The sequence below is a fragment of the Nycticebus coucang genome, chromosome 2 (assembly GCF_027406575.1).
Source record: "Nycticebus coucang isolate mNycCou1 chromosome 2, mNycCou1.pri, whole genome shotgun sequence".
Taxonomy (NCBI): Eukaryota; Metazoa; Chordata; class Mammalia; order Primates; family Lorisidae; genus Nycticebus; species Nycticebus coucang.
In genome coordinates this window covers 1,101,269-1,124,447 of record NC_069781.1, presented here as the reverse complement: position 1 = coordinate 1,124,447, position 23,179 = coordinate 1,101,269, and the positions used below count along the sequence as shown (strand labels likewise).

General features: G+C 62.0%; 2 protein-coding genes across 4 annotated transcripts; both read right to left on the bottom strand.

Annotated features, from left to right (window-relative positions):
• Window positions 1-812: 812 nt before the first annotated feature.
• ABCA2 (ATP binding cassette subfamily A member 2) lies at window positions 813-19,937 on the bottom strand. Of its 3 annotated transcripts, none has more exons than XM_053557281.1 (48): window positions 19,731-19,937; window positions 16,108-16,201; window positions 14,921-15,032; window positions 14,678-14,841; window positions 14,404-14,531; window positions 14,096-14,206; window positions 13,546-13,764; window positions 12,967-13,322; window positions 12,589-12,748; window positions 11,758-11,886; window positions 11,499-11,666; window positions 11,330-11,426; window positions 10,784-10,957; window positions 10,571-10,673; window positions 10,379-10,493; window positions 10,091-10,281; window positions 9,718-9,868; window positions 9,433-9,637; window positions 9,106-9,270; window positions 8,836-9,016; window positions 8,519-8,731; window positions 8,246-8,442; window positions 7,983-8,165; window positions 7,678-7,862; window positions 7,439-7,559; window positions 6,932-7,168; window positions 6,642-6,848; window positions 6,382-6,484; window positions 5,985-6,304; window positions 5,698-5,911; window positions 5,510-5,615; window positions 5,315-5,426; window positions 5,181-5,241; window positions 4,926-5,100; window positions 4,699-4,814; window positions 4,464-4,611; window positions 4,258-4,381; window positions 4,045-4,177; window positions 3,829-3,946; window positions 3,474-3,652; window positions 3,259-3,400; window positions 3,044-3,178; window positions 2,862-2,965; window positions 2,684-2,776; window positions 2,491-2,593; window positions 2,281-2,418; window positions 1,931-2,137; window positions 813-1,481 (listed from the first exon to the last, which is right to left on the bottom strand). In XM_053557281.1, exons 1-48 carry the CDS (start codon window positions 19,794-19,796, stop codon window positions 1,446-1,448), a joined length of 7,299 nt encoding a protein of 2,432 aa, XP_053413256.1. In that variant the 5' UTR covers window positions 19,797-19,937; the 3' UTR covers window positions 813-1,445. The 3 variants fall into 3 exon arrangements, with proteins under 3 accessions (XP_053413256.1, XP_053413263.1, XP_053413274.1); XM_053557288.1 differs by having other exon boundaries at window positions 5,510-5,555; XM_053557299.1 differs by lacking the exons at window positions 14,096-14,206; window positions 14,404-14,531; window positions 14,678-14,841; ... (1 more) ...; window positions 16,108-16,201; window positions 19,731-19,937 and having other exon boundaries at window positions 12,967-13,404; window positions 13,546-13,652.
• Window positions 19,938-21,031: 1,094 nt separating this feature from the next.
• On the bottom strand, window positions 21,032-22,968 carry FUT7 (fucosyltransferase 7). The gene is made up of 2 exons (XM_053557248.1): window positions 22,758-22,968; window positions 21,032-22,621 (listed from the first exon to the last, which is right to left on the bottom strand). Exons 1-2 carry the CDS (start codon window positions 22,768-22,770, stop codon window positions 21,603-21,605), a joined length of 1,032 nt encoding a protein of 343 aa, XP_053413223.1. The 5' UTR covers window positions 22,771-22,968; the 3' UTR covers window positions 21,032-21,602.
• Between the last annotated feature and the right edge of the window lie 211 nt (window positions 22,969-23,179).

Genomic DNA, 23,179 nt, shown 5'->3' with positions numbered 1-23,179 from the left:
CAGCCTCTTGGGGACTCCAGCTGCCTCTTGGGCAGCCACAGCAAGCGGCTCATGAGAACCCAAATGGATGCATTGGCCCAGCTCCTTTTAAGCCTAGGGGCCACACACACACACACACACACACACACACACTCCTTCTCTCTGTCCCCTCACTTGGCACCAGCCCTTACCTGCATGCCTTTCCCACTCTAGGCCCTGGAAATTATCTGAGCTGGGAGTCTGGCTATGGGGATCCTTCCTCCCACTGCCTTGTCTCCTGCTCCCAGCACACTCGGATTCCTCGCTAGAGACTCTCCAGGGGACATGGCCCTTGGCATAGGCCCTTCGAGAACACCCATCTACTGGCTTTCAGCCTCCCCTGGAGGTTGTCTCCTCCTGAAAGCCTTCCCCACACCCTCCTGGGTGGGACCAGTAGGCACATGCCCCTGAAAGCCTGTATGAGCACTGGGTCAAGGAGGCCATTCAGTAAGTCAATCCAGACCCGATGGGCAAGGGGCAGCACGGGAAGAGCCCCCACCACAAGCCCCATTGCACAGGGCCCAGGCTATGGATGAGAGAAGGAAGGGAAAGATCAACAGCTCCCACCCCCCAGGCTGACCTGGCATCCTCCCCTCTCATCTGGGCAGGGGATTCCAGAAATGCCAGAGTGAGGGGTCAGTGGTGGTATGGACTCAGCCCAGTGGCCTGTCCTCTACATGAAGTCCACCCATGTGCAGGATGCTGTGGGCATTTCTGTTTATTTATTTATTTAAAACAAACATCTGTGCGCTATGTACAAGTCTGGCTCCCAGGAGGGTGGGTGGGGGCCAAGCTGGGTGGGGGGGGACATGGTTGGGGGGGCAGTCTGGCCCCTTGCCTGGACAGCAAGGCCAGCTTCTCCCTTCCTGTCACCCACTGGCCAGCCTGAGGCAGCCCCTCTCCAACCAAGCTGATAGCTTCCCGTGGATGGTCATTTTCCCACAGGAAAGCAGGGTGAGGGGAGCCTCTTCTCAAAGCAAAATAAATAGGAGGGACCCAGACTGGGATGGGACAGACACAGCCCCCACCCCTATAGTCCCAGGCCCTGAGGCAGCACGTCAGTGTCACTGGAAGGGCCAGGCTGGCCAGGCTGGGTGCTGCTGCGGGGGGCCAGGCAGAGCCTAGTACTGCCGTGTCATGGGGTGGGAGGACAGAGCTGGGCAGGGGCAGAGACCGGGTCAGTCCCCAAGACTTTAAGGCAAAGCAGGGTAAGGGGTGTGCGCAGCCCAGGGCAGGGCCAGCCTTTGGCACAGTTGGGGTAAGATGGCTGCAGAGACCATGAAGCAGGGCCAAGGATGGGTGGCAAGTGGGAGGAGGTCCAGGCCTCTTGGTCCTGAACCTCCCATAACACACCAGGGCTGCTGTGGGGCCTCAGCCTCCGCCCAACTTCTGTCCCCACAGATGAGTCCTTGACCCGGTCATAGTGGTCAGCAGAGAGTGTCTGTGTTGAAGGACAGCTGAGCCTGGTAGACAGCAGATAGGCCAGGTGTGGGGAGGTACCTCTGCCACCCCCTGGTGGCAGCTGTGGGTGACCATGCTGGACTTTGCTTTGGCACAGCCGTCTGGACAGAGCTCTCTTGGAGTCTGCACTCTTCTGTGGCCTCTCCTGGCCGAGTCTGGTGGCCACTGTGTCTGCATCACCCCCATCCCCAGACACTGGTCCTTTCTGCCCCCATCTCTGCTTTCCCCTGTAGCCCCTTGAAGGCCTCAGCAAGTCTGGGCTCTGTGGTTGGTCATTCCTTTCCCTTTTCCTGGTCCCCTCTAGTCCTCAGCACTGTGCAGGTCCCTCTCCACCTGGTGTCCTGTTCTCCCCAAGCCCCTGAAGCTGGAGCCCCTGGGTTCAGTGGGCAGAGCTGGCAAGCTACCCTGACTCTGCAGGACCTCGAGTGCCATGACACTGCAGTTTGCTCACCCGCTCCTCCTCGAAGCTGATGAGTCCCTCGTCCTCTGTGTCCAGGTCCTCGGGCTCATCTGCCACGAGGGCCCGGAGCTCTGTGGGGGTAGGGTGTGGCCGGAGCAGGCTGAGCAGATGGCTGAGAGGGGACTGCAGTGCAGAAGGGGGCTCCGTCTCCTGCTGCTCCAGGTTGTCACTCTGCTTCTTGGCGAAGTTCACAAACACCTGGAGGGTGGGGCCAGACCCAGCTGGGCAAGGCAGGTGGCTGGGCCAGCCCAGACCCAGAGACTGGAGCAGGCAAGTGGTGGGACAGGTGGGTGGGTGGGGCAGGCCCAGACGGGTGCAGAGCCCCTACAGGTGACACTCACATTGTCCAGGGTGGTCTGGCTAACCGAGTAGTCCTCAATACCCAGCACACCTGTCACCTGCTCCATCTTGCTGAACACCTGGGCCAGTGAGATGTGCTCTGACTTGAGCTGGTACTGTACTTTCGTGTGGTGCCGCTCCTGGGGGTTGGGGAGATCAGAGGCTGCTCGGCAGTGCTGCCCCCACCCCAACCTCTTTGGGGACATGTCCACCTTGAGCACAGCCTCTGGGAAGTTCCGGTTGAAAAACCGCACCACATCCTTCACATTCTGGCTACTCTTGGTCCGCACCGTGATCATGTAGCCGTCTCCAAACCTGGTGGGATAGGCCCGTTGCCTGGAGCTCACACCCCACAGGCTGCAAGCCCCAGCTGCTGACCCTCTCTGCCCCAGACCCCAAGCTCACCGGTTCTTTAGGTGCTGGATGCTGCCCAGACAGCGCAGGCGCCCATTCACCATGATGGCCAGGCGCGTGCATAGTGCCTCGCACTCCTCCATGCTGCAGGCAGAGCTCAGGCTAGCACGGGGGCTGGGGTGGGGGGTGGGAAACCACGGAGGGGGACCACAGAAGGGGACACCCATACCTATGTGACGTGAGCACCACCGAACGCCCTGTCTTGATGAGGTCTAGAATGAGGTTCCAGAGAAAGCGCCGGGCCTTGGGGTCCATGCCTGTGGTGGGTTCATCCTGGGGGCAGGTGGAAGGTTCAGCAGACTGCACTCCTGGCCACCTGGCTTGGATGGCCCGCACCCTCCCCTCGCTCACCAGGAAGATGAAAGCTGGGTACCCAATGAGGGCAATGGCTGTTGACAGCTTCCGCTTGTTGCCACCACTGTACGTGCCAGCTGGCTTGTCCGCGTACTTGGTCAGCTCCAGCTTTTCCAGAGCCCACTTCACCACCTGGCCAGGGAGGGCAGAGGTCAGGGCCAGACGTCAGGCGCCCCCCACCCGCCCCCTGGCTTCAGCCCACCAGCCCTCACCCGGGCCTCGTCCTTCCAGGGGATGCCACGCAGCCGCGTGTACAGCTGCAGATGCTCCCGCGCCGTGAGCTCGTCAAACAGTGCATCAAACTGCGGGCAGTAGCCGAGGCTCTGCTGCACCTGGAGCAGCTCCTTGAGCACACTGGGGACGCGGCAGGGTCAGGTGTGGGAAGCGCAGGACCCCACCCCCCGCCCACCTAGGCATGCCGCAGCACCTGTGCCCATTCACGAAGGCCTCGCCCCCCGTTGTACTCTCGTCGCCAGTCAGCATCTTGAAGGTGCTGGTCTTGCCCGCGCCATTCACACCCAAGAGACCAAAGCACTCACCAGGACGAACACCCAGGCATAGGCGGTCCACAGCCAGGATGCGGCCGATCTTCCGGGACTTGTAGACCTAGCAGAGGGGAGCTGTCCACTCAGTGGGGCAGCAGGGCATGGGCGGTGTGCCCCAGGTAAGGCCCAAAGCCCACCCCCACCTAAGCCTCACCCCAGGAACTGCCCCATCCCCTCCCCCCATGCCCTGTCCAACCCCCAGCCCCATGCCTCTGAGCCCATCCCACCCAGGCTCACCTTGGTCAGGTTTTCAATCTTGACCATATCATTATCAGCATCCCCTCGAAGCACCCGCTGCCGCTCATTGGCCACGTCCACATCGTCCTCCACAGGCTTGGTGGATACGGGCATGCGCCTAGGAGGACAGGGTGGGCAGTGCCCAGCCCTTACCCCTGCCAACACCCACTTGCCCCTAGCTGTGACCATGGCAGGAGGGTGGGGAGCCCCACTCACTGTGGCTGCCGCAGGAAGTTGTACTGGCACATGATGGTGAGGAGGAAGCCCACAAAGCCCTCAACTGTCATGGCCACCAGCCCGCGTGTGACAATGTCCCACTCGAACGGAGACTTCATCTTGTCAAACTGGCCTGAGGGGTAGCCAGCAAGGCCTGTGTCAGTCCCCTCACCTGGACTCCGCACACTTGCTCACCAGTCCCAGGCTGCTCACCGATCTTGGCGTGGTATTCGTTGATGTACTCATTGTAGGCCATCTCCATGAGCCCATGGCCCAAGTTATAGTTGGGGAAGACCAGGAAGCAGCTTTTCAGGTAACTATTGACAACTTTCAGGTCCTATGGGTGGGGCACGAGCATGGCCTCAACACCCACCACCTTGAGGCCCCAGCTGTCCCCACCCCCTGCCCTGCTGCCCCACCTTGTCGTGCTCGAAGAGCTGCAGCAGGAAGGTGGCCACGGTGGCTGTGATGCCAATGAAGAGGTTGATGACAATGAGGAAGACATAGGCAGAGCTGGGCACCTCAAACCAGAAGGAGGCTGGGTACATGATGGGGGTGATGGACCACCTGTGGGTGGGCAGGCAGGCAGCGGGTGGCAGTCACTGGAGGCCCCTGCCCCTTCCCACAATCCCTCTTCCACCCACTCCCCCTTACCCATAGAGCAGGAAGAGGGAGAGGACAGCAGGGAAGTTGGTGGGTGACGTGTAGGCTGGCAGGTCAAACACAAACAGGATGATGACGCAGCAGGTGGCTGGGACCAGGTAGTTGAGCTGCAGGGGCAGGGGCAGCTGGTGAGGGATATGGGGGAGGGTGGGTGCAGGGGACAGAGTAGGGGAAAGGCCCAGGGCTTTTGGGGAGCCCCACAGCTATGTGGGGCGCACCATATCCCACACGTAGTTGGCCAGCCAGTAGATAACCGGGTTGCAGCCGCTGACGAACTGTAGGTGCTTGGCCTTGGTGGACTTCTCAGCCACTAGGAAGACCACGAAGCTGGCTGGCACAAATGACATGGCCACGATGATGAAGATAGCGATGACCACATCCGTGCCCTGCAGCCTGGAGGTGAGAGAGCCCTCAGTCCTGTGTAGCCAGGGGCTGCAGAGGGGCCCCACCCGCCCTGCCCCTACCACACATACAGGTAATCCAGGGAGAGGCTGGCGCTGGTCTTGTTCATGGGGTGGTTGGTGACAGTGATGCCTGTACATAAGAAGGGCAGCCTCAGGCCCCTGCTCCAGCCCCCCTGCCTGGGCCCCTACCCTGTCTGACTTACCATAAGCCGCTGGGTTGCCCTTGCTTTTGGGCAGGTTGGCACGCAGAATGGCATTGTTGAGACTGTTCAGGTAGGTAGGCATGCTGTGGTAGCCCTTGTTGTTATAAAAAACCTGGGAAGCAGAAGGCCCAGGGGGTCAATGTAGCCCACGGGCAACACTGGACACCATGGAGCCCCAGTGCCAGGCATGCTCACCTGGGCTGCCCTGCGCACGGCAATCTTCCGCACCATGGGTGGGGCCCTGGCACCAAATGAAGCAGGGATGGACTTCTGGACATTGCCAAAGGTAATAGCCCCATACCTGGTCAGACCAGGTCAAAAGAACCATGAGGCTAGGTAGGCAGTGGGCAGTGCCCCTATGCACAACCCTGCCCTTGGCTTACCGGTGCAGCCTGAAACGGTCTGAGGTGAAGAGCAGGTACTCAGAGACGTTGTGGCCAGTGACGTCAGTCAGGATGTCTCCTGTGACCACCCGCATTTGGGGTGGGTGCCCGCCCACGCTGCTAGGGCAGGAGAAGCCGGTGCCCTGTGCAGAACAGGTGCAGCGGACGGGTTCCCGCACAAGGCGCGGCAGCAAGGGTGCTGAAGTCCACAGCTCTGCGGGCACAGTGGACACAGTGAGACAGACTGCTTGCCCCCGCACCCCCCAGCAGGCCCCATGAGCTGCTACCTGGCCCGGAGGTGGGTGGCAGGGAGTTATTCCAGGCCTGCAGCGTGTCTTCATCTGGGGACACAGGGGAGTCGGACGGGGCAGGCGAGGGTGGGGGCGGCACAAAGTTCGACAGCGGCAGCCCCTGAGTGAAGGACTCTAGGCACATACTGTCGAAGAACCGCGCAGCCAATAGGCGGGACTCCCCACTGCTCAGGTTCAGCGTGGGCCCCAGCGAGCCGTTGGCGGGGGACTTGAGCACGCAAGTGGCACCTACACCTGATGGCAGCCGGAATGTGCTCACAAGCTGCTGGGGGCTGGCATCGGGTGACAGCCACAGTCTGAGGGGCACCAACAGTGAGTTAGGCCTGGCTCCCTCCCACCAGCCCCCCTGCTGCGGCTATCCCCTCAGCCTCACCGGTCCTCCCTGCGCTCCTCGTTGGCGTAAGGGATAAAGTTGCCACGGGGCTGGGTATAGTTGTGGTACTGAGAAGGCGACAGCACCAGTGGGGGCAGGTCACCTGTCAAGTAAGCAGGAATGTGGAATGGGTCCCCTGTCTGAGCCCCCAGGTCTCATGTCCCTCTTCCCAATGCCCAGGGGGCCTCAGGTCCCAGGAGGCTTGAGACAGGGCAAATCCAGAGCCTACTGAGGTCGGACGCGGGTCCTGGTGGCCGTACCGATCTCGGGGACAGACAAGGCCACAGTCATGGCCACGCAGACAAAGAAGGCTGGCAGGAGGATCTGGGAGAACAGCGCCTTGGAGTTGCGGCGGGCGCAATGGAAGCGCTTGACCAGCAGCCCATGGAACTGGCGTGCCGTCAGCCACCAGCCCTCCAGCCTGCAGCTGCCCTGGCCGACCTGGGAGAGCACCTCCGCCTCGGCCTCTGTGCAGAGAGGGGCATGAGCAGGCGGCCCCAGGCCATTCCTCTGCCCTCCCCCACCTCCGGCCTCGCCCAGCAGCACCCACCTTGCAAGCTGACGTTGTCTGGGTCTTGTGGGTTGTCAAAGAGTGGGCGGTAGTCGCTGTAGACATCAGTGTAGCCGGCTCCCTCATCACCACGGGCAGAGCCCACTGAGGACGCCGACTGCAGTGATGCCTGCGACTGAGCCAGCTCCGAGCACTGGGCCAGGTTGCCAACATGAGCCTCCCCGGACGCTGGGCCCTCCACCCCAGGCAGCACGTCCTTCCCGGACTCCTTCACATCTGCCATGGTAGGGGGATGCTCAGGGCTGTTCACACCCCAGGCCTGCACAGGCCTCAGCCCCCAGTCCTGGCCTGACTCCTAGGCCCATCCACTAGTCAAGTCCTCTGGCCACCATGGCCACTCACCAGGACCTCAGGCTCACCCTGGAGAGTCCCAGCCCCTCATTCCCATCCAGGACTGGTACTCCCAAAGCCCAAAAAGTGACCAGCACCTGGCCCACACTCAGGCCTTGGGGGCAGGTGGTCATCAGTGGCTCTGGGGCTGCTCACCGGCCTCGCTGTTTTCCAGCGACTGGTCCTCCTCCGACACCTTGAGAAACACCTCTTCCAGTGTCGTGTCCATCAGCCCAAAGCTGCTCAGGTGCAAGGCGTCCAGGCTATGCTCCAGGTGCTGTGTGGGAGAGGCCGGAGGAAGCTGCCCACAAGTGTTGGGGGTGGGGCACCTGCCTCTCCCCACCGACCACCTGCCAGGCCTGCCTTGCCTATGCTCCTGTGCTCTGCCCTCGCACCTGGAAAAGGCGCTCGAAGGCCCCCTTTCGGGCAGCCTCGCTGGGCAGGATATAGGAGAGCTCTGTGCTCGTGTCTGAGACCAGCAGACAGGAGGCCACATGTTTGCGGATGAACTGTGACACCTGCGGCTCAGAGCAGCTGCTCAGCTGGGCCCGGCCTGGGGGGCTTGAGGCCAGCACTGGCTCTGGGGACAGAAAAGAGGGTCCCTCAGTGAGATCCCAGCCAGACCAATGACAGTTGGTGACCGTGCGTCCAGGTCTGGCCTCCCCAGCTTGGGCCCTCTGGGGGAGGGGCCAGCACAGACCTTGGGGGCCCCTAGGCTCAGCAGGCCGCTTGACTAGAGTGAGGCGGTAGCCATCTCCATAGGCGCCTTTGAGGAAGAGTGGAGAGCCACAGCACTTGAGCTTCCCATGAGAGATGATGGCGATGCGGTCTCCTAACAGGTCAGCCTCGTCCATGTGGTGGGTGGACAGGAGGATGGTACGGCCTAGAGGAGGCAGATCTGGGGTCAGGTGTTGGCAGGTGGGGCAGGGCCAGCAGTGCCCATGCGCCCTGACGCCAGCTCACCTGGCTTGTATTTCAGGATGAGGTCCCAGATGGCACGGCGAGCATAGGGGTCCACGCCAGCAGTGGGCTCGTCCAGGATGATGGCGCGGGAGCCGCCTACAAAGGCAATGGCCACAGACAGCTTGCGCTTCATGCCGCCTGACAACGTCTGCACCAGCGAGTGCCGCTTGTTGGAGAGCTCCAGGTCCTCGATCATCCTGGGCACAGGGAAGGAGGGCGTGGGACGGGCCTTCTGGACCCCGGACCCTCTGCCCACCCACCCCGCCCACGCACTTGTCTGTCTCCTTGCGGATCTCCTCCTGTGCCCTGCTCTTGAGCCGGGAGTAGAACCAGAGATGCTCCTCCACCGTGAGCCGGTCGAATAGCACGTTGTGCTGGGGGCACATGCCCAGGTTCTTGCGGATCTCGTCCATCTCTGTGCGAATGTCATGCCCATAGATGGTGGCCGAACCCGACGTTGGAGGGAACAGGCCAGTCAGGATGGACCTGGGTGGGCAGGTGGGGTCACGACCCAACACCCCCTGCAGGGACCCCCACCCTGCCCTCTGGCTGAGGACTCCTGCTCCGGCCAGCGGCCATAGCACACGCACATGGTGGTGGTCTTGCCGGCCCCATTGTGGCCCAGAAAGGAGACCACCTGGTTCTCGTAGAGGTTTAGGCTTAGCTTGTTCAAGGCCAGCTTCTTGTCATCCTTGTAGACCTTGGTGAGCTTGTCCACACACACGACCAGGGGCAGGTGGGTGGGCTCCTCCTCTATGCCACGGGTCTCCTCTGTAGCAGGCAGGGAGTTAGCAGGACAAGAGCAGTCCAGGACCCTCAGTTCCGGCCCCTGCCCCACCCAACACTGCATCCTGACTCACCAAGGCGCCGGCTCTCCATGGCGCAGGCCTGATCTTCCTCCACGATGCTGAGGCGGGGGGCACGTGCCCATGGCCAGCTCCACTCCCACGCTTCTGTCCGCCCACTGCCCAGCCAGTAAGACTTCTGCAGTGGGAAGTACCAGGGCCGGGGCAGCCCATACATACCTAGGGGCCGAGGAGGGGACGGGAGGCTGACCTAGGGCTTGTGGGTGACCGTCCACCACATGGGCCCCGTGACCACCCAGGAAGCTGTCCGTATGTGCCACATCTAGGAGGAAGCCCAGAGAACCAGCCCCTGTCCCCTACCTCCACAGGGTTGGCCAGTACCTGGGTGCACAGCCTCGATGTACCACGTGAGTACTCCATAGACAATGGCGTCCACCATCAGCATGGTGACAGCAAGGAGCAGGTTGAAATCGTCCCCTTCCACGGGGGACTGGCTGAACGTGTGCCACTGGATGCCCACACCCGCCACCTCATACAGGGCGAAGTACTTGGAGCCCAGGCCAAAGGCTGTTGTGGACATCAGGGACTGGGGGGGCAGTGGTGTCAGTGGGGGAGGGCAGGGACATCCCCACCCCTGGCCTCGCCCTGCCTGCCCAGGGCCCTCACCGCAATGCACTTCTCGAAGGCAGTGATCTTATCGTGGGCCACTTCCTCACGTATTGCCACATACATGTAGGGGACGTAGCTCAGGAAGTAGATGATGCCACCACAGGCTGAGGCCAACTTGGCCTTGGAGTACAGCACAGACACGAGGAAGCTGGGGCAGGGCCCGGTGGGTCATCAGCACCCAGACCCCCAGTCTGGTGCCCAGGCCCTCCTCAGCAGCCCCTGCTGGGGTCCAGAGGCACTCCAAGAGGGTGTACACACATTTGGCAGTGAACTTGAGGGATACCCCACTGTTGCTGAGTGTGGGTCAAGCTAGTGGATGGCCCAGCCAGTTCCCACACAGGCTCCCTCCTGCCCACTAGCCAGTACTCACCAGAACATGATGGTGGCCACAGCGTAGACGGCTAAGAAGAGCCAGATGATGAGCACGTGGCTGTGCATGAGGACCTGGCCGTACTTGAGGATGGCGGTGAGCGCCGACACAGAGATGGACAGTTGCACAAAGCCTGTGATGAACCAGGCCACCCAGTGCACGGCGTTGTTCAGCCCCATAGTCTTCATCACCTATGGGTGTGTGCATGGGGCTTTGGGACATGGCTCCAGTGTGGATCACTGTCCCACCGGCCAGCCTGGAGGGATACCCGCTCCCTGCCCCGCCCACCTCCTTGAGCCGGTGTTCCTTCTCTGCCACGATGTGCTGGATGGTCATGGCCACAGAGTAGACCCAGGAGATCACCATGCAGAGCGGCATCATGTGCTCAATGACAAACAGGAAGCTGGGGTGGGGCACAGTAGGGCACAAGGTGAGGGAGTGCATGACCCAAGCTCACCCAGCCCTCATGTTGGCACTTACTCGTCCCGCGTGTAGCAGGGGTAGGGGAACATCTGCACATAGCTGCCGGGCTCTACCACATCGTGCCCCACAAAGGTGTTGATGATGGCACGCTCCATCATGTCTGCAGAGACAGCCAGCCATCAGGGCTCCCTCTTAGCTCTTGCCTCTAAACCACTTCCCCTGCCCTCTCCCCTCTCCCCCCCATCTCCTCCCTTCAGCCTGGCCCCTCACCCTGGATCCAGACAAAGCCATAGAGGAAGTAGAAACGGCCACCAGTGTTGGGCCCTGGCCGCCAATAGGCCCTGCGGATTTCGTTGGTTTTCTCAGTGAAGCTGGAGTTCTGTCGGATCTTGTAGTGAACATGGGGTGGAAGGGAGCCATCCTTCCGAGTCTGGAAGATCACACCTGGGGACCAGAAGCAGGTTGGGTGGAGGGCAGGACTACAGGGGATTAGGTGGGGCCAAGGTACAGACGGGCAGGACTGGGAGGATGAGGTGAGCTACACAGAAGCAGGTGGCTGGGTGGAGGCATGGAGGACAGGTGGAGATGGCAAGGTTTGGGAGCAGTGAGGAAAGGAAGGAGCAGGTTGTGGGACATGGCCAGCACTGGGGGTTGGGGCTGGAGTGGGGAAGAAGGGACAAAGAAGGGGCAGATGGGGGCAAGTGAAGGCAGCAGGGTCAAGGAGAACCAAAGAGTGAGGGGATAAAAGGGGGGTCTGTGGGGCCATGCTGGAGGGGCAGAGCTGCGTGCAACCCCGAGGAAGGGCAGTTGGCTTACTGGCAAACACAGTGACATTATCCTGGTAGGCCTGATTAAGTGTGTAGTTGACAATGCTCTCCTCATCAGGAAAGCCCTTGAAGATGTCCACGCTCACCTAAGGTGCGGGCATTGTTGGAGCTGGTCCTGGGTGTGCATAGGCACCCCCTCCCAGGCTCGCACACCCCACCTTGGACATAAACTGGATCCAGCCACAGGCTGCATTGTCAATAGTGTCCAGCTGCTGCAGAAGGGCAGAGCCATTGGGCAGTGAGAAGTTGTCCTGGCGTAAGGCTGGTGGCAGCTCGTCCAGTGACAGGTTCAGTGCTTCAGGATGCAGCCGCAGCTCTGCCACATACTGGGAGTACAAGATCAGCTCAGAGGGTGGCCTATGCCTGTGGCCTGAGCAAAGAGGGACTCCCTGTGCGGCCCACTGCTGTCCCCTGTACCTGCTGCAGCCAATGCAGGTGCTGCTGCAGCCTGCCTTGCTCCAGGAAGCTGCGGATCTCTGCTGAGATGTTGAGCCAAACCTGGGCATAGTGAGTCACGTTGCCCACAAAGGCAAAGGTCTCATTGGCCTGCAGAGGGTAGGGGTACAGTGCATGGGGCTTCTAGAAGGACTCCCTGGAAGCCAGCGTGGGGCTCGCCTCCCTCACCTCTCACAACTGGCCTGTCCCTAACAACCAGCTTTGCCCTGACCAAACTTCCCCCTGCAGGCCCCAGCACCCCCTCCCCACCTTTCTCTGCACCTACAGGAAACTCACTCTGCTCACTGCTCCATGGCAGCACCATCTCCAGACCTCCATCTCAGAGCTCCTTCCTGGGACCCCTCCATGCATATTGTGAGTGCCATGATGCTTGACCCTCATCTGCTCCACCCTCATCTTAGGGAACCCTCTGCTCATGGTTCCACCTCATCCACAGGCTCCCCTCCCAGGCCTATGTCCAGTCCTGGCTTCTGCTTGTTCCAGAAAGTAGTCCCCCATGCTGCTTCAGAAGGTCTCTGCACATGCTTCTCCTCCGCCAACACTGACCTGGCCCTGCCACCCCCAGCTTGTAGGGGGAGCTCACAGTGCATTCCCACCGCAGCTCCCAGGGAGCTCCCAAAGGGGAAAGCAGCCAAGTGCCTCTGCACCTCAAACCCCACAGGTTCCCCCACCTGCAGTGCCATGACTAGGCCGGTATCCCACATGCTGCCCAGGTCCCTGCAGAACCCCTTGATGCTGCAGGGGAAGCCATGCAAAGCCCAGACGCCCAGCTGCCAGCCCCACCCCGCGCACCTTAAGGATGACGCGGTCGGCCTCAGAGCCTGCCGGAGCATACAGGATCTTGGGGTTGCTGGTCATGAGGTGCACCAGGAGGCCCAGGTTCCGCTGCTCCTTGCTGGTGAAGCCCAGGGAGCTCATGTTGCCACGCCGCAGTGCCTCGGGCTCTATGGTACTGGGGGGGAGGTGTGGCGTCACGGTGGGCTGCACCACCCGGCCTGAGGGTGGGGCAAAGCTGGAGGCGAGTGTGGGTGGGGCCGAAGGAAAGAGGCAAGGCTAGGGGCGGGGCACAAGCGGGGCAGGATGCCTGCATCAGTGCCAGGCTATGGGGTCTGACCCTGCGCCCTACCCCACCTTCTCATCGGCCCCCACCCCCACCTCCTGCCAACCTACCGGTTGTTGCCACACAGGATGGGCTGCAGGCCTGCCCAGAGCTGCACAAAGGCCGAGCACTGGCCCTGCAGCGTGTCCAGGGAGGCCGTGGCTGCAATGGATGGGGAGCCCTCCTCCGTTGTGACGTTGGAGCCTGTGCCTGTCCCTGCCCAGGTCCCATTGGTCACCCCTCCTGGGCTACTGGCTGGGGCCCCAGGGACCCGGCCAGTGCAGGCCCCCTGAGGCAGCAGCAGAGCCAGGGCTGACAAGACATCCACATCCTGCAGAACCTTCTGGGCGTTCAGCAGGTCCTCCAGGAGAGCCTGCAGGCTGCGTGGGGGCGGGGCCTGCGAGCCGTTGGGGGTATCCAGGCCCAGCTGAGGGGACACCAGCATGTCAGGGTTGACTGCAAGGGGGCTGAGGGAGGACCTGCCGCCTGAGGTGGGGGCCTGTCAGGGACTGGGAATGACAGACATGGCTGAGGGATGGGCAGGGCCTGGGGAAAGAGTCCCAGCATCATCCCACACACAGCCTGGGCCTCCTGGTAGCCCAGAACCTCCTCTAGTCTGGGCAGCAGGTGGCTGGCAGGCAGGGCCTCACCTGCTGGGCAATTTTGGCCATATCCAGCTGGTTCCGGAGCTCAGCAGCCAGCCCAGAGAAGCGCCTGGCACGTGCTGCAGCCTGCCCACTGCACACAGCATCCCGATAGCCCTGCAGGGCTGACTTCTGACCCTCAGGCACTGTGAGGATCCGACCTAGCTCCCTGGAGCCCGGTGCACAGGTGAGTTGCTCCAGGAGGGCAGGAGCCAATAGCAGCTCCTGGTGTGTGTGTGTAGGGGGGGCACAGAGGTAAGCTGGGGCCACATAGGGACTCTGCCCCCAATCAAGGGGGATTGAGGCCTACCCTAAGATAGCCTCATCCTGCCAATCCACTGTGACAACTCTGGGGCTGTCTGGGCTTTCACCCAGGGGGGCATTCACACTGCCTCTACCTACCTCCAACCCTGCCTACACCAGCCACAAACTCCCCAGGACCCTCCTTTGCTCTCAGAGGGAGTTCTGTATTACCAAGGGCCCTTTCTCACCACTGTACAGAAGCCCCCCAGAAGCAGGCACCACACCTCCCATCCCACCAACAGGCCCCCCTCACCTCCATCCGGAATAGGGGATGGCTATCCAGGTGGCTCCAGGGTTCCTGGCCCCTGGAGAGGCCTGACTCATAACCCAGGGCCTGAGAAGGGCCAAAGAGCAGGCGATAGACCTGGGGGTTGAAGGGCAGAGAGTAGGTGAGGGCCTAAGAGCGTGGCCACTGGGCCTCCTCAGAGCTCTGAGGACACCTCAGCTGCCCTACACACACTCCTGCAACCAGGGGTGTAAGAAGGCTGGCAGTGAGTGGCCAGGGTAGGCACGGCCCTAACCATGAGCAGATGACCCATCACTGATGCAGCCCTGCCTCACCTCCGGTGGGTCCACATGGGCAGCCAAGAGGGCCTGGGCTGTGCTGTTGGGCAGCGACAGGTTCTGTACCAGGAAGCGCCAGAGCTCCCTCCGGTCCCTGGCAACTGAGTCCAGAGAGAAGGAGGATGCTGGACAAGCAAAAGGGAGAGAGTGAAGGGCCAGCTTCACCAGGGTCAAGGGATACCAGCAGGCTCAGAGCAGAGGCATTCAGCCCCCTCAGCCCCCATGCAGTTAAGGTGGGCAGAGGCAGGGGGCCCTCTCCACCCAGGCGCACCTGCAGGGCTGTCCAAGTGGCGCCCCCAGGCACTCGGGCTGGCGCTGAGGGCCTCCAGATGCTGGCGCAAGGCCTCAAGCTCTGAGCCCAGGCTGGGCCGGGCTGGGTCGAACAGATTGCCCTCCTCCACTACGCGGTCCAGGCGCTCCAGCAGCTGAGTGACCCTGCACCACCACCAGATGTCACCACTGGAATGGGCTGGGATGGGGGGGCGGTGGTAGGCTGGGGAGGGCAGGCACTCACGTGGAGTTGGCATACTGCAGAAAGCCGAACTCGTCTCGCTGGCCATCTGGGCACAGGGACTGCATAACAGGCAGGATGCCGGCGGATGTCAGGGGTGCTGCTGTGTAGAAGGCTGAGGGATGGACAGGTGAGAGGGTGGGGTCCAGGAACAAAAGAAGGAGAGAAATCAAGAAGGGGAGGGGCAGAGGCGAAGAGGAGAGACTTAGACAAAGTCAGGAAGTAGGAGCAGCGTTAGGGAGAGGATGGCGACAGCACCTTGGCCCTCAGCTGTGCTGCAGGCCGAGGGTTCTGGTGCAAATGACTCCAGCAGGTCAGAGGTCAAAGGCCCACTTGCCGCCCCTCCACCATAACCCCAGAGCATCTCTCTTCTCTCAGCCACTGCTGGGCCAAAAGGCCAAAGCATTCCCCCACAAAAGAAATTCAGGTGTGATACTGCCCACAGAGCCCAGCAGCACCCAGAAGGGCTCACTGACCTCTGACCTCTCTGGCCAGCTGGTTAGCAGAATGAGTGTTAGAGCCCACAAGAGTATGAAAGGAAAGTAGCTAGGCTAACCCAGCCCAAGTTAGCCCAGGCGCCCCTACCCCTAGAAGGCATGGGCAGGCAGGGAGATAGCTCAGTCACTTTCCTGGCCATCAACTGTGGCCCAGGTGGCCTGGTCATTCACTACCTACCACCACCCACTGCAATGACCACCCACAGTGGGCAGCTGTTCCCGACAGCCGACAAGGGGTTCTGCAGGATTGGCCAGCGGGAAAGGTGTTTAATGCAAGCGGGGTGGGGTGCCCAAGCTGCACCAGGAGGACCCTTAGGCCATCCTGCAGCTGCCCCTGGGCCAGCAAGGAGGCAGCCGCTCACTTACAGACTACATGCGGGCCACGGCCAGGACAAGAGACCATGCAGAGACAGGGGTGGGTCAAAACAGAACAGAGGAGACCAATGAGTGCCTGAGCCCACCAGGAACTGGCACCATCATCACTCATGGCCACACAACTAGCTACAACCTCTGTAGCCCAGCCAGGAGACACGGCCCAAGACTGCACCTTGGGGAGTCTCGGGGGCAGGGACACACATGTGCAGAACAGACACACATGCGCACACATAGAGCAGACATGCGTGATGCCATGAGGCCACCTGCCGCCTCCCTGACCTTCCCCCCCAGGGTGCCCGGCCATGGCCCTGCCCTCACCTTCCTTCACAGAGATGGTGGGCTTCTTCTGCCGCAGCCCCAGCAGGATGAAGAAGAGCACCAGCGGGATGAAGATCTCGAAGGCCAAGACCCACTGGGAAGGGCACTCCAGTAAAGCTGCTGCACGGACAGGGCAGCCAGGCCTTCTACCCCCACCCTGCCCTGGGCTGGACAGGATAGACGTATGCTGGCCCAAGCCCTCCCCAATCTCCCCACAGGACCAGCCCAGGCCAGCCAGGACCACATGCTCCCTAGGGCCCTTCAGGGTTAGTAAAGGTCTTGGCCCCTTCCAGGGCACAGAGAGAGTGAGTATTGTCTCCAGTCCCCAAATGGGGTACTACTGACCACACTGGGGACTACCTGCCCTCTGAAGACCCTCTGGATTAACAGAGACAATCAGCCAGCTTGTGTTCCACACTGTCCTGTGTGTCTCCCAGCTCATCTTCTCCCTCCCCACCTCTAGGGCTGCCTGGGTGGAATCCCCACCCTCTCCCAGGGTCACCCTCCTCCCTACTGCTGCAGCACCCTTGCACCCCCATGCAAGGGCCTAAAGAGATGAGGCCTGACATCAGGGAGGCGTGAACTTAGCCTAGGGTCCTGAGCCCCTGGGAAGACTTGGTCAGGGATCTAACAGCCTTCAGTCCCCAAGGCAAAAGCACCCTTCCTTCCGTCCCTCCCCTCCTCTTGGCCCCAAACAGATCAGCCTGTCCTGGGCCTTGGGGCTTGATTTTCCCAGGATGGCTCCTGCTACCCCGGGCTGGGACCTGCTTAGAGTGGGAAATAAATGCTGGAGGCCTCTGGGAGCCTAGGCTTTCCTCTCACTTCCATCTGAAAAGTGAAGGACTTCACCAGTTCTTGCCCCACATCCCCCAACTCAGGAAGGAGGAGGAGCAGCTTGGGGCAGCTGCTCTTTGGGAGAGGCCTCTGTAGCCCAGTCCCCCCCACAAAGACGAGGTCACTACCTAGCCCGAGGGCCAGTCCCCGTCCTCACCCAGTTCACCCATATGGATCTGCTCAGGGTACCAGGTCTCCTTCATCCTTACCCCCACCGCAAAACAGACTTAGAAGCCCTCACCCTAGCAGTGCTCTGGGTGGCCCAGGGCCTGAGCCCCCCATGGGGGAAGGGGGTGGCTGCTACTGTGTTTACTGTGCTGACAATAGTGCTCTGTGGTCTGGAACACCATGCTGTGTGTCCACACCCCACGCCCGCCCGGCTTGTGCCAGCCTCCACCCTCCCAGATGGGGCAGAGCCCAGGGCTGGACTAGGAGTCATGTGCGTACCCATAGGGCTGTAGGACAGGGTGAGGGGCAAGTGTGCTGCACACAAGAACAGCAGTGCTGGTGGCCAGGCTCACCCTCTGGGGCACTAGCCCTGCCCCACCCACCCACCACCCAGCACCTCTGCTCTGCCACTGTCTCTGCAGCAACAGGCCTCAGCCACCTCCCCATTGCTATAGCAACGGCCTCGCCGGAGCTGCTGGGAGGAGGAGAGTCTTGGTGAGCAGGCAGCAGATGATTACAGGGGCATCTGGTGACAAGCAGCAAGCACAGGTTCACCATCCACTGGGTGCCCCACATGGGTGCCTGCATGTGGCCATACCTCCATTCCTCAAGACCAGCCCGTGGCCTCCACATTGTCCTGGGACCTGGATGACCACTGTGGGCTAGACCCCCGCAAGCCTCCCCACCTGCCGTGTCAAGGTGAACATGTTGCACCTCCCACCTTAGCAGCTCAGTGACAATCCTGTCCCTTCATCAAGAGCAGCCTGGGGCTCTAGGGTAGACTCACCTCCAGCTAACTAGGAGGGAACAGGCCACACTCACTGACATGGAAACAAAGGTCAGGCGTTTCAGAGGAGAAAGAATGCAGGGTTTGGTTCCTGTACAAGCTCCTGCTGCAACCGGCTCCAGTATGGCTCACAGCATGCAGGGTGAAACTTTCATACCTCCAAGCCTGCCTCAGCCTCCTGAGGAGCTGGGTCTACAGGCACCCGCCACAACACCTAGCTCGTTTTTTTTTTTTCCTCCTCTTTTTATTAGAGATGGGGTCTCACTCTTGCCCAGGCTGGTCTTGAACTACTGAACTCAGGCAATCCTCCCACCTTGGCCTCCCAGAGTGGTGGGATTATAGACATGAGCTACTTCGCCCAGCCAGGAGTCCAGTTCTGAAGCTCACAGCCCTTCCTGGGAAAGTGGGGGTCTGACAGGTGTGTACCCAGCATCTAACTGGCCCCTGCCATTGCCCCAGGTTATGAGCCCAGCAAGGACTTAACCTCCCTAGAGGAAGAATTTCCTACTTGCTGTAGCTTCCACTGTGGCCCGACCAGCCTCTGAGAGCCCTGGAGGGTGGGGCCACTCCTCCAGGTAGGCCAGTGGGTATCTCCCACTTGCTTGCCAGGTGCTCTCACAAGCCCCTGCTCCCTTCTTTGAGCTTTGGTGTCCCCCCTGGATGCAAGATCCACCATTCCAGCCTCTGCTCCCAAGCCTCAGAGGGAGCCCAACCCAACCCCGTCCCCATCCCTGCCCTACTCTCCTGTCCCCAGCAAGCCAACACCCAGGGCTGCAGGCCTGATCCACAGGACCTCATGCTAGCCAGCCCCAGGCACTCTGGGCAGGGAGTGCACCTAATCCTGGCTCCCTGCCAGGGCCAGGTGCCCAGGTGAATCCTGCCAGGCCATTGTGGCAATGGTTAACCCACCCTGCCTACAACCCCAGGTTTTCTGTGGTGCATTTGAAGCTTTTCTCAAGGGGAACTAATGCAGGAACTAGTGTGGACAAAGGGGGTCCTGGGGCAGGCCCTCACCCTCTCTGGGCTCTGCCCTGGAAAATCCCGATGGCCCTTTCAGAAACCTAAGCTGGCTCAGGCTTCTGGCCTGTGCACTGCCCCTGTCCTTGTGGGGCCAGAGGAGAGAGGACAAGCTGAGGGGCTGGCACAACATCCATTACCCCCCACGCCCTACCCAGAACTTCTATATTTGACAACAGTTGTGTTCTGCACCCTCAGTCCTCCTGGCTGCCCCCAACAGTGCTGGGGGCACCTGGTGGTCACAACGCCAAACAGCAGGACCCAGCCCCCAGAGGAGGGGGGGGGGTCAGCCCCAAAGGACAAAGGGGTGCTGAGTTTCAGGCTGGTTGAGCCTGGCACAAGGGCATTCCGGGTGCTGATAAAGCTGCAGCAAGGGCCAGTGGACACGCCAGGAGGGTAAGGGAGGTGCCGGGGACCAAGCTCATCAGTAGCTGCCCAAGGGCAGGGGCCAGGTAGAGGGAGGGGAAAGGGCCCTGCAGGGGCCCCAGTGGGGCTGGGCCCAGAACCACGGAACCCTCGGCTGGATGGAGTCCCCAGGCCTGCCCTGGGTCCTGGGAACCCGGGCCTCCCGCAAGCCCGAGGCCTGGGTGCCGCCGGCCCCCGCCCCGCAGAGGCCCGAGAGCGCGCTGCGGAGGGCGTCCGCGCCATGACTCAGCCCAGCGCCGCCACTGCTGGCGGGTGCGGGTGTGGGCTGGATCCGCCTGCGCTCCCTCCCCGGAGGCCGAGGCCGGGCGCAGAGGGGACCCCGGCCCGCGCCGACCCCCACGCCCGCCCGCAGTGCGCGCGGCCTCGGCTCCCGGCGCGCGGGTCGGCTCACCGGGCTCCGGCGCTTCAGCGTCACGTTCTTCCAGAGCAGCAGCTGTAGCTGGTGCAGGAAGCCCATGGCGGGCCTCGCTCTGGCCGCCTCAGCGCCGCGGCTCTCTGTTCTGCGCGCCCCGCCGGGCCCCGCCGCCCGCCGCGCTGCTCAGCATCGCCGCGGGGGCGGGTCTCGGGCGTCCGGGACCGGCCGGCGCTGGCTCCGCCCTGGTGGCCCCGGCGACAGCGACTCGCCGCCCGCCCCTCCCCGGCTTAAAGGAGTGGAGCCTTCCTCACGCTCGCCAGGGGGCGCGCGCCGCCCGAGACCCCCCGCCCTGCCCCGCCGCGGAAGGCCCTGGCCCAAACTTGAAGCGACCCATGCCCAAGCCGGCAGAGCAGATGTATGTAAGCCGAGACCCTGATGTCTCTTCCAGAGCCAGGGCACCGGACCTGCGCCCCTCGCCCAGCCGAAGACTCCCGCGGGGGATCTCCCCCTCCGTGGCCACAGTCCCAGGGTGCCCAGAGGGGTTGCTGGGGGAGGCTTGCCAGGAGATCCCAAGCGGCTGGAATCTCCTCTGGACGTTAGAGCCGGGTCTTAGCCCAAGGCGCTGTGGAGAAGCGGGGTCAGGTGCCCATCCCTAGGGCCAGGGAAGCCCCATCCTGCCCAGAGAGCTCTGCACAGGGCTGACACTGCCCTTGGGCCCCAAGAGCCAGTGTCTGGCCCACTGGGGAGTCCCTTAGCAGGGACTGGAATGGGCTGTGTGTGGGCAGGGACACTTGTGAGGGTGTTCTATGTTGCTTGTAAAGGAGCCACTGGAGACTAAGTGACACCCACTGTGGGTGGGCAGGATGGCCAGGCTGGGCTCTGAGTGCCTAAGGCCATCCGTCTGCTTGTGGTTCACTCTTCCTCCCATGTCTGTGAGCCTAGCACAAAGAGTGTGAGGTCCAGTGGAATCTTAGATGTGGCCTGGCCTGAGGGGTGGGAGACCCTCGAATGGCTCTGATGGCTCCTCCCCAGCCTCAGTTTCCCCCCTGTAAATGGGAAGGAGTGGGGCTGTGGGCTGTGTGTGGTGTCCAGAGTGTGGGACACACATGGAAGGCACACCCTAAAATGAATGACAGACCTTGGAGGATGCAGCTCCGCACCCCAACCCCTCCTCGCTCCTTCTTTGCCCAGGAGGGACCACCCGGCAGGTGGGTGAGGGCATAAACCCCCACCCCCACCCACAGCCCCCCTGACCAGCCCAAGAGGCTAGGTCAGGGTGGGAACCCACCAGCAGGCCTTTCTCATAAATTTCTGCCATGGATAAGGGAGGCTGCTGTGGACTCACTCAGTGACTATGCAGCCCACAACAGGAGGGCAGGGGGAGACAGGAAGACACGGGTTTGGCAGGCAGGGGCAAGGTTAGAGACACAGGAGGACCAACAGGGGCACTGTTGCCATGACCCATGAGGCTCTTTATTGTTCCACCTCCTGCCCGGCTAGTTTCCTCATCATGGTCTCCCCACCCCAGTGCAGGTCTGCACAGGGGCTCTGACCTGCAGAAGCAGGGGCCAGCCCACCTCAGTAACAGAGAAGGCTCAGGGGGCTCATATTTGGGCCCCACAGACTGCAGCCTGTGGCTCCTGGACTCACCGAAGACTTGTCCAAGGTGAGGAGGTCCCTCCGCAGCCTGTCCTCTTTGATGCACCCAGATGCCTCCATCAAGGCCCACCAGCCTCCACCAGGTAGCCTCCCCAGTTCAGCCTACTCCTCCCCCACCCCCACTTCCTGGCCTCTGACCCCAGCCTCCCCGTTAGCCTGATGGGTGTTGCTGGGGGGCCGGATGCCCGGTGGTTTGATTTCAACACTCAGCCCTTCCTCCCACACCCACCTCCCCTGGCCAGTGGGAGCTCAGGCCTGGAACCAGCCCTCCAGGTCTTCATAAACCTGGCCGTGGGGCAGGTGGGGGTAGTGGGCGCAGATAGCACAGAAGCGCTCCCGCCAGTCATCTAGTAGCCGCACCTGGAACCTGTCACGCCAGAGGAAGAAGCGTCGATAGTGGCTGTCATTCATGCCAGTGAGGAAAGTGGCCAGCTCACGGGGTGAACCGAAGTCATCTACATGCACAAAGGAGTCGGGAGGCACAAAGGCCTCATAGGTAGCCCGAGGGGGTCCCAGCACCACCGGCACAGCACCAGCCACCAGTGCATTGCGCCAGAACTTCTCAGTGATGTAGTCGCGGTGCTGAGAGTTCTCAAAGGACAGGTAGAAGCGGTACCGGGCCACAGTGGGCAGCAGGCAGTGAGCACACAGTGGCCGCCTACTGGCGCGGCCAAACACGTCCACCTGCAGGTGAGGCGCCAGTTGCCGGTACAGACGTGCTCGCCGCTGCCGCTCCTGGAAATTGCTAATCACCCAGGCAGCCAATCGGCTCTTGGTGGGTAGTGGTGGTGGTAAGGGCCCTGAGCGAGCCTCCAGGCGTCCATAGGGCACGAAGATGTCTGAGTCGCGCCGGTAGCTCAGCACCCAGTTGAAGACACCACGGAGGCGGCCAAGGCCGTGAGTGTGGCTGGGTGACTCCATGGAGGCCCACACCCACGGCTGCCCATGTGGCCTCTGTGCCAGGGGCAGGTGGGACCGCTGAGTCTCCAGCTCACGGTGGTGGAATACCACGGCATTGGCACTGGCTAGCAGGCTCCGGTTGGCACTCAGGTGGCAGTGGGCTATGCCATAGTGAGCACAGGTGTTGCTGGGCAGCTCTGGGGGCTGGTCAGTGAAGGGCCAATGCCAGACAAGTATGGTGATTGTGGGCTGGGGTGCTGGGGCACCCCCAGGGGCCAACTCCAGCAGCCACAGGAGCCAGAGGGCTACAAGCAGGGCCCCCCCGGCCACGTACCCCCAGCCCTGTAGCCTCCGGGCAGGACCACACCCTGCAGCAGAACAAGCAAGGGAGAAGAGGCTCTGTCACTTGGGGCTCAGGGACACCCACAGGCCCCCTCTCCCCACTCTTCCTTCCCCTTGCCTGGCCTGTGCCTGGCCAGACTGAACTTCCCCAGGGCCACTCACCAGCGTGGTTCATTCACAGCCTCCCAGAATCTGCCGCCTACTGAGTCAGATGTTCTCAAATCACAGCAGCCACCAGAGGTGCACTGAAATCACAGCTGTGCCCCAACTCTGCCCCGCCTGGAACTGCACCCCTTTCATCTGCTAAAGGTGAGGGAAGCCAGGGGACCTTCCCACCACCGCCCCGCCCCTGCCCCCGAGACCTTTGGCTTCAACCACCATCCCCACCCCCAACTCCCTCTCTAGTCCTTGGGCTGCTGGGAAGGGGATGACTACAAGAGGGGCACCAAGCCAGGGCCCAATATGATGCCTCCCCCTCTAGCCCACCCCACTGGTCTCCTGAGAGGCCTGGAGATGATCAACTGGGCACAGAGGACAGGGAGGAGGGTTCACTTAGTCCTGGGGAGGGACGGGCCAGGTGTGGG

Bases quoted from the DNA above. Each gene is read 5' to 3' on its own strand.
- ABCA2 (XM_053557281.1), bottom strand. From the start codon at position 19,796: ATGGGCTTCCTGCACCAGCTACAGCTGCTGCTCTGGAAGAACGTGACG. The intron at 10,674-10,783 runs GTGAGGGGCCAG...CTGTCTCTGCAG, and splicing joins TGGCTTTGTCTGGATCCAGG to ACATGATGGAGCGTGCCATC. The intron at 9,869-10,090 runs GTGAGTACTGGC...GCCCTGCCCCAG, and splicing joins GTGGCCACCATCATGTTCTG to CTTCCTCGTGTCTGTGCTGT.